Raw genomic sequence first — 9771 nt, 5'->3', positions numbered from 1 at the left:
TATAAGACCAAAAATTCCAACATATATTATATTATAGGGGCCGAAACCTTTTACAGTTTCAGACCCTCCAAAAATTAGAGTATGCCGTTGAATGAGGCAAGCGCACGGTATTCTTTAGTAAAAGGCGAAAGAATAGTTCGCTCTGTGCTTACCTCACGGCTCCTTAATTTCTCTCCACATCTCCTCATTACCTTTTTCTTTGCTACTAAATCTGCCAACCCTTTACTGCTTTCTCCATGTGGGAACAAATTAATTAGTCGATGCCCGTCTCCTCCTCCTCCTCCATGGCCTGCTTGTATCGTCTCGTCCTCGTCTGCGTCTTGTCAATTCATTTGTATTAATGCTCAAGGCTGTGCATGCTTTGGTTTCAATCAACACTGTCTCTCACGTACTGAAAATTAGTCTTATTATTCTGATATATTCAATGAAATAGAACACTACTGTAGTTGCAGGCATGCGTCTTCCAAAAGCTGTGAGTGTAAGAGACAATACATGTTTTAATTACCATTATATGAACAATAATATTCAGCATCCTCATCATTTTTCTCCCAGTATTCAGTATTAGTCTTAATCAATTTTTGACTCTACATAATTCATTATTTATTTTATTATATATAAATATGTGGATTCTGCAAATTATTCTCTTTTTATATTTAGAGGACATTCTTAACCTTATCTAATCCTCTTCTTAGTAGAGAAGGCAAGTAATATTTCAATGTGATTAAATTTTCAGGAGATATTCTATCATAGACATACCGTAACATTTGATGATAAAGTTTCAAGGGTTCGTTTGCTTCAAATGACATGAAAACGGATACGGAAAAGATAATAGTTTTTCTTCAAGTTGTTTGCTATGATTGGAACGGGAGTAAATGACAAAATCTTTTCATTGTCCGGTACTAGAAAAAATATATTGAGAAGAGAAGACTAAATTATGTAATTTTACTTATTATCCATTTCCTTTTATTTTATATTACAAAACAAACAAGTTAATTTTATACTAAACTAATTTTAGAATATAAAAAATTTAAAAACTTGTTAGTGAAATTATTTGTCAAACAAAAACAAAAATATTTTTTATTAACAGAATGTTCAATGAAATGAGTATTTTGCATTTATTCGTGGCTATTCAGTTTAAATAAAATAAAAATTCATACAAACGATCGACGGCGTAGTAGTTTTTCAGATGATTTGCTTATCATTCTCTAAAATACAAGTATTACCAACAAAAAAGGAGACGAAAATAGTATATATGGGCAATAAAGCAAATAAAAATAAAATATGTATTTTTTTGCTCTTTTTTGGAACAGATTTTTAACGATTTTCATGTTATGTGCTCATAAATTGTATCACAATACCTATGACACAATTCGCTACAATTGTAAAATATTTAATTAAAATAATTAAATTACTGCTAAATAAATTTTTACATTTAAATTAATTTCATATTTCTTATTCTTATAACTTTTTCGAATTTAAAATTTATAAAAAAAGAAAAAGGATTTTGAAACTTCTAAATTTGGAATATTTAAATAAATAAAAATGCAAGTAAATGTTATTAACATAATAACAAAAAGAAATAAGCAATTCATCTAAAAATTGTATTTAAACACAATTTTTAAAAATAATAAAAGATCCTTAATATAAACTTAAACCGTCCTCACCAATCAGCAGTGTCAACATCGACTTGTGCATTGTTGTTGGAGGCTGGGGAATTAGCTGGAGTCTGGATCACATCGAGCAATAAAGGGATGGACAAATTTGTCATCACATACATGAACATCTCCTCAAGCTTCATGACTCGTTCATCGAGATTTGGGAGTGGCGGTGGCTATGGTTGTGTAGGCATCGCTTTGGGCTATGATGGTCCAGATGACGAGCTGTGGCCCTCTAAACCCAAACCGAAGACATGTCCCTTCTCCCGTTTGCAAACTGCTGACATCCACAATTGTTGCTTGTTAATGCCCAGCGAGGCTTCAGAAAAGGCTGAAGGATCTTGCCCATCGGTTGTTGCTTGGGCCTGTTGCTCCTCCAGCATCTTCTGGAAGGTTTCCTATGAAATGAAAAAAATTCATTATTGATAGAAATATAAAATAATTAAAATTAAAAATAAAAATTATTTTTTAAACAACTTAGCACCACTTGCTCTCCCCGCGGGCCACTCTAGCTCCAAATGCCCTTCTGTAGCATTTGGAGAACAACTCTACCTGCTTTGGAGTCCAATCGACCTGTGTCTCATGTCCAACAAAAGAAAAAAATAATCGACGGTAAATTAAATATTCATATAAACTTAAAAAGAGAAAAGAAAAAAAAGTTATCAACTCCTGTTTGTGCATCCCGATGGATGATGATCCCTGACGACGATTGTAGGCCCTGTTGGCCACCCGATTGGCTTCATTCTTGGTGGACTCCTCCTAAAAGTCTGGGTTGGTCTAGTATTCCTGCAGCTGGCTCTAGGTTTCATCGACCAGCCACATTGGTTGGACCAGCTTTGCCTTAGTGTTAACAAACCGCTTCTATAGGAACCTCCTAGTGAATATTCGGAACACTTTGAACATGGGCGCGTCGATGCAATCCATCAATAAGTTGCAATTTTCACATAGGCAAAAATAAATTATAAGTAATTGATAAGATAAACATTTAATAACATAAATAAAATATTTTCAGAATTTTTACCTTGAGATTGTCGGATGAGAGCTACTGTTGATCAAGTGAATTGTTTTACATGTATCCTTAGGAATGGGAAAAATAGCCTCGCACCACAACATTGATGGTGCTATGGAAATCTCGATTTGACCAGAAAATATAATTTACTAGTAATATCCGTCCAAAAAATTATAATGAAAATAATTTGTGGGAAATTTGTGACCTTACCGCATCGATGAGGCATATATATCTATGGATAGACGATGGTGGTGGTGATACTAGTAAGTTCCAGGGGCGCGGGGCAGCCTATAACGTGCTGGCCCCCGCAGCAGAAGTACCTGTCATGGTTGGATCCACAAGTGGGGTTTGAGGCACCTGAACGGGCTCCAGTGGTGGAGGAGGTCGTATCAATGCTTTCGAATCATTGAAAGTATCAATGGTGGGATGTGGTACAGGTGGGCCACAACCTCAACCATGTCCCAGAGGAGGAGGTGGACCCTCCTCAAGACGACACACTTCCAGGAGGAGGAGGTGCTCGACCTCTACTTTCTCCTTGAAGCTTCCAACTTCGTGATGGCTTCCTTTAAAAGGCGGAGGTGTTTAACCTTCTTTCTCCTCTTAAGGCTTTCTTTAGGATGACTCTTCTTTAAAAGGGGGAAAGTGGTTGACCTTATCTTCTCTTGAGGCTTTCCTCTTCCGAATCTCCTTTAAGGTGGGGAGGTGTTTGACCTCCTCTTTTCTCCTGCGGAATTATTCGAGATAACTTTCCTTCAAGAGGGGGAAGGTACTTGACCTTCTCTCTTCTCTTGAGGTTCTCCTCTTCCCGAACGACTCTCCTTCAAGAAGGAGAGGTGTTTGACTTCCTATCTCCTCTTGAGGTTCTCCTCTATTGGATGACTCTCTTCTAAGAGGGGAAGATGTTTGACATCCTCTTTCCTTTTAAGGAATTCTTCTTCCAAATGATTCTCCTTAGAGAGGCGTAGGTGCTTGACCGCTCTCTCTTCTTGAGGTTCTCCTCTGGTGGATGATTTTCCTCCAAGAAGGGGAGGTGTTTGACCTCCTCTCTCCTCTTGATGTTCTCCTCTATTGGATGACTTTCCTACAAGAGAGAGATGTGCTTAACCTCTTCTCTCCTCCTGAGGAATTCTTCTTCCCAACAGCTCTCCTTCAAGAGGGAGAAGTGTTTGACCTCCTATCTCCTCTTGCGGTTCTCCTCTGTTGGATGACCCTCCTCCAAGAGAGCGAGGTGTTTGACCTCCTCTCTCCTCTTAAGGAATTCTTCTTTTGGATGGCTCTCCCCTAAGGAGGTGCTTCCTTAGAGGCGGCGGGGGCAGTTCGTTTTCCAGTAGGGAAGGCCTGCTCTCCACTTCTTCCTCTAGTCGGTCGTCTCCATGCTGGTCTACTGGCCTTTGCTCATTGTTCCTTGGGGCCAAGTCCACTCCAAGACCTCTACGAGGGTAACGAGAAGGTTTGGACGAGGCCGCATACTCTGCGATTTACTGTGCAATCTCCCTTGATGCAGCTTTTGCTGAGATGTCTTTGATCATCTGTCAAAGAGCGTCATGTGTAAGTTGGAGCATAAGGGGAAGGGGAGCTTGCTCCTGCTCTTCTAGTCTTCCGTTGCCTTCACCCATCCTGGGGCCGAATAGCTGCTAGACTTTCTCTTGGGTTCGGAGATCCCTTCAAATTCTCATATGCCTCCATTTTCATTCCATACTCTTGATCTAGTGTCCATCTTCAAATGTCGAACCGCACGTTCCCATAGACGGCGCCAAGTTGATGTCGCCAAAAAATAATATCGACTAAAAATTTGTATTATTGGGGCGCGTTCAACACACTTACACTAAAATCCTTACAAGTGATTTCTCTCCCTTCAAATGAAAAATTGAGGGGGAATTTATACTAATACAAATGTATGCTATTTAAGGTAGGCATGGGTAAAATACTACTATAACCGTCAACTACCCCCTATTACATGACTATAATTTATTGTCAGGATTATTCTAGTAATTCGTTGTTCCAATCAATTTGGTAAGTTGACTTGGATCTTCCTTTTTGAAAATGTCATTCTTGCCTTATTTAATTTGATTTCTTTCCTCCATCACTACTAATATACGCAAAAATGATTTCAACTTTCACAAATGAAAAGCATGAAATTACAAACGGTAAATGATGTTGAGAATAGACGCTATATCAATTGTTGCGAATGAACACTAAAGTAACAATAATAAAGAACACAAGGATTTAACGAGTTTTGATGCTGTGCCTATGTCCGTCCTCGAGAGCAATGAGTGGTTGTGTTTTATTATCTCAGAGGTTCGTCAATGCTCCAACTCGCTCATTACGCTGCCCTCCACTAGCTTAGTCTGTTCAACTCCAAAAATGCTTTTTTTTTTTGGGGGGTGGGGGGGGCGGGGGGGTTATATGGGCAATACGTAATAAATGGTAATTAACTTACAAATCAAAACCATGTCTCCATCACTTCTTCTGGAATCCATGTTTCAAAATTTTCACCCTGCGGCCCCATTTTCATAGGTAATACCAACGTAAACCTTGTTTAAATCCAAATAGCAACTTTGTGACCTCCAATCATTAGATTTTTTTTTTCATTAATATAGATAAACTTAAAAGATAATTGGCTTTAGCATGCATCACAAACTTGTTAAACTTTGAAAACTGTAATTCTGTTTTTAGCATCAAAGACCTCTTTAAGCTGATAACCATGCCAAGGTGTCGCGGGAGACTTGCAAATGGCCGGCGTACAACACACCACAGGTGGCAGGCAATGGTGCCCTCGAGGGATTTTTACAATTGTATGTTTACTATGTAAATTTAACTACAACAGATGTTGGAAATTTATGGCCAATGTCCCCTAGGCCAAGCCTAACACACTCCTCACTTGAATGACTAAACCCATCTCCATGTCAGCCCATTTAATATTATGGCTCAATACCTTTACAGCCCACACTATCTACCTGACCCAGTTGCATCTATTTATATGTAATTTAGCCGGATGGATCATTTTTCTAACCTAACCCTAATTTCTCCTAACTCTTCGTCTCTTCCCCTTCTCTCTCTTCTTGGATTTCTTCCTTCGCCGTTTTTCTTCTCTCTTTGTATTCAATGGCTTCCTCAATTAAATGTCTCATATGGTTTCAAAACCGGATAAGCAAGGAAGAAGGAAAAAGAAAGAGAAGAAGAAAAAGAATCAGTAGTTTTTTCTCCTTCCCCCTTTCTCCTGGTCATATAGTTCTCAATGAACATTCTTTTTGTGGAATCTTTGTGGTCCTTTGTGGATAGTATCTTAGTGATTTCGGTGAAAAATTGAGTGGTTCTGGTTTGTCCTTTATGGACTGAGCCTTGGTGGCTTTGGGTTTAGCACCCGTGAGGGGTTGCCGGCCATTGGTGGTATTTGGGCCTCCTTCTTGCTGGATCTGGCTCCTGAGTCAATTTTCTAATGAAATTTACTGCTTTTATATTTTATATATTCATATCTATTTATTTTTTATTTATTCATTAATTTGTAATATATTTGTATAAGGGTATTCCAACTATCATCATCTTTGTAATAGTTTGAAATGATTTATTTTGGACTATCACTGTTGGGATAAATTCCCAACAATAGATTAAAAGGTGGAGAAACAAACATGGTGAGGGGAAGGAAGTTTGTGAGAGAAAGAAGTTAATTCGTGTGAGAAAGATATGTGGAGAAGGGAAGTAAGAGAGAAATGCGGAATGGTGGATATGGAGAAAAGTAAATAAGTAAATTGTAATTGTGGAGTTATTAAAGAGATATTGAAATTACTATTAGGAATAATTACATTGTTTTTTCTTAAAATTTGTTGTAATTACGTAGATCAAGTAAATACACTTTCCTTCTTTGAGGTTTGTTTTTGTCTAACAAATTAGTCACACATTAGCCAAAATTCAACGAATTTGCTTATATTAACAAAAAAATTGAATGAAAAAATATTTACTATCGATTGTCTTATCACTGACTTATTATAGATCAAATGATTTTTTTTTCGACTAAACTACCCTTATAATGGTAAAGATATACCTCCTCACATGCATTAACACGTGAAGACGTATTGGGTAATTTGGTCATAAAAAATTATTTAACCTGAAATAAATCAGTGATAAGTTAATCGGGAATAAATACAGATTTTTTTTTAATTTTTCTTATTAATATCAACAAATTTGGTAAAATTTGACCAACAAAGGAACTTATTTGTTAGACGGACGCAAACCTCAGGGGTGCTAGATGTAATTTTCAAACTACAGGAGGTCTATGTATAATTACAACAAACCTCAGGGGAGGGGCGTGTAATTATCCCTTACTATTATATAATTATTGATATATATTAAAAGTTTTATTATATTTATTTAATTAAATTAAATAAAAGAGAGTAAAGATAAATAAATAAATGATCAAAATTGATAAAAATAAATTCTACACTTACATGAATAAAAAAATTATCAATAGAACTAATTAATTAAGCAAACTTACTTTCATGGAAGAATTAAATATATTTAAGAACATTTTAGTCAATTCGTATTTTTATCAAATAGAGCTAGTTACTAATTTACTATGATGCTTTTAAGTAAATCAATAGTATTAGATAAAAAGATAATTTACACAAGGTAGTTCATTGTAATTTTCCAAAACTTAGGGGTAAAATGATGAAACCGGAAAGGGAAAACCTTTTTCTCATTCTCCATGTCAAGTTTACAGCCCTGCAAGTAACCCCAAATTCTCTACTCTTCCACTAAAAAAACAAGACCTGTTTCAGCTGCTAATTTCTCCCGTTTTTAGGGCTCTGTTTTTCCCTATAATCTGATTCCAATTTTGTATAATCATGGTGCTCGAGGTTTGCCTTTCATTTGCCTTCTTGTTTTTAATTGAAATTAGGGTTCAATTTTTATTTCGATTGGTTACTTACTAGTCAATTTTTTATATTGCTGAAAATAGGCGACAATGATCTGCATCGATAATTCGGAGTGGATGCGGAACGGAGATTACTCTCCCAATCGGTTCCAAGCTCAAGCCGACGCCGTTAACCTAATTTGTGGAGCTAAAACTCAAGTATTCTCTTCGAACTTTTTTCTTATATTTTGTCTCTTGAATATGCCGCGTTTCTGATGTTGACCAAGGTTTCAATTTTGCTTGCCACTATTTGGAGCTTTATTTTCATTTAATCGTGGTAAGGTTTATTGATTGGTTTATTTCCTTTTTTTTCCTCTTTCTGTAGTCAAATCCCGAGAATACAGTTGGAATTTTAACAATGGCTGGGAAAGGGGTCCGTGTATTGGTCACTCCGACTAGTGATCTTGGCAAGATCTTGGCTTGCATGCACGGTTAGCTTTTATACTTGTGTTTGATTATGCTATCTTAATTTTACTATTTTTGTGCTTGAGGGAATTCCTTTTATTAATTGAAAAGTGAGATTTTCCTAAGTTGGGCCAAAGATGAATAGTTATGGGGTCCCTAAAGTACTTAGAATGTGTATGTGATTTGGTTATAGAATGAAATAAGGAAAACCAAAACAAGATATGGTTTCTATGGTTGTGAAAATATGGAAGTTCAGTGAACTGTGTCAGTAGGGATGGCCTGTGAGTTGTTTATTAATAAGTCATTGTCTATCTTAACTGATTATGTTGAATGTTGTTATTACTGTACAGAGTAATATTCCGCTTTATTGATATATAGGTTTAGAAATAGGCGGTGAAATGAACTTGGCTGCTGGGATCCAGGTTGCGCAGTTGGCTCTCAAACATCGCCAAAACAAGAAGCAGCAACAAAGGATAATTGTGTTTGCTGGAAGGTAAGAATCACTATTTTATGTACTTCGAAGTCAAATTTCTGCTATTGTTTTCAGATTTAATTTTATGTTTTTTTTATTTCGTGTGTTTGTAGTCCTGTTAAATACGACAAAAAGGTGTTAGAGTTGATTGGAAGAAAGTTGAAAAAGAACAGTGTAGCTCTTGACATTGTAAACTTCGGTGAAGAAGATCAAGAAAAGAGTGAAAAGCTCGAAGCTTTGCTTGCTGCTGTAAATAATAATGACAGCAGTCATATCGTTCATGTTCCTCCGGGTCCAAGTGCTCTTTCTGATGTGCTTATCAGGTTTTATTTTTTTCTTTTCCAGATTGCATTCTATGTCAATTCAAAATGAACCTATCATTTTATGATTTCCATTATTTTTCTTCATTCTGCAGTACTCCCATCTTTACTGGTGATGGAGAAGGGGGGAGTGGTTTTGCAGCAGCCGCAGCTGCTGCTGCAGCTGGTGGAGTATCTGGATTTGAATTTGGTGTAGATCCAAACTTGGATCCCGAACTTGCTCTTGCACTTCGAGTATCAATGGAAGAGGAGAGGGCAAGACAAGAAGCAGCTGCCAAAAAAGCTGCAGAAGAAGCTTCAAAACAAGAAAAAGGAGAACAACAATCCACTTCACAAGATGCTACCATGACCGACAATGTGAATGCTGATACTTCTGAACCTGAAAAGAAGACAAATGATCTGATGGTTGGACTCTCTCATTTACTGAATTCTCATGAGTGTCTCTGCTGTATGTATGAACTGCATGATAGTTGTGAAATGGGACTTCAGAAAGCTTTTTTCTTCAAAATGTTAATCCCATAGTTGGTTAATGACCAATGACATCTACTCCTTGACGACTTCAATTGTTCTTGCTTAAGTTTAAGCATTGAATTATAGAGAACACGGTTTGGACCAAATGTAATTATAGTGGACTGATCATTTTAGATATGAGCTCTTGTTAAATCCCTGAATAAGCATATTTCCTGCATATCAACACATTTACACAAGCACTTTAGAGCTGTGGAAGCATGGTTATCATACATATAGTCTTTATAGATTGACATGTTGTCAAGGGTCAGGGTATTTCTGGCATTGGTAAGTTCGTGAGTGACGATATCTGATGTTCACAAGCAAGTAATTGAATAAATGGGAGCCCCAAAACATGCAGGAAACATGTACTATTGGAATACTTGTATGTATCATAGTTGCTTAGTCGTATGGAATTGCTTGCAAGTCTTTTCTTTAGTTTTAGCAAGAGGCCATTTTGAAACTTTAGGAAAAGTTGAATTTTGTCTGAGGCA

The 9771-nt window shown here is 36.8% G+C and overlaps 1 protein-coding gene across 2 annotated transcripts in view; it reads left to right on the top strand.

Moving 5' to 3' along the window:
- Positions 7357-9771, top strand: part of LOC105178155 (26S proteasome non-ATPase regulatory subunit 4 homolog) — a 7281-nt gene continuing 4866 nt past the window's right edge. For both annotated transcript variants that reach the window (XM_011101542.2, XM_011101541.2), the window contains exons 1-6: positions 7357-7517; positions 7619-7732; positions 7899-8004; positions 8357-8471; positions 8564-8773; positions 8866-9175. In XM_011101542.2, coding sequence (XP_011099844.1) covers positions 7506-7517; positions 7619-7732; positions 7899-8004; positions 8357-8471; positions 8564-8773; positions 8866-9175 — 867 coding nt within the window. In that variant the 5' untranslated portion in view covers positions 7357-7505. The remainder of the gene's footprint in view (positions 7518-7618; positions 7733-7898; positions 8005-8356; positions 8472-8563; positions 8774-8865; positions 9176-9771) is intronic.

This window comes from Sesamum indicum, linkage group LG15 (assembly GCF_000512975.1).
Source record: "Sesamum indicum cultivar Zhongzhi No. 13 linkage group LG15, S_indicum_v1.0, whole genome shotgun sequence".
In the NCBI taxonomy this organism is placed as follows: Eukaryota; Viridiplantae; Streptophyta; class Magnoliopsida; order Lamiales; family Pedaliaceae; genus Sesamum; species Sesamum indicum.
The sequence above is the reverse complement of the archived record's forward strand: the minus strand, read 5'-3'. Positions and strand labels throughout refer to the sequence as shown.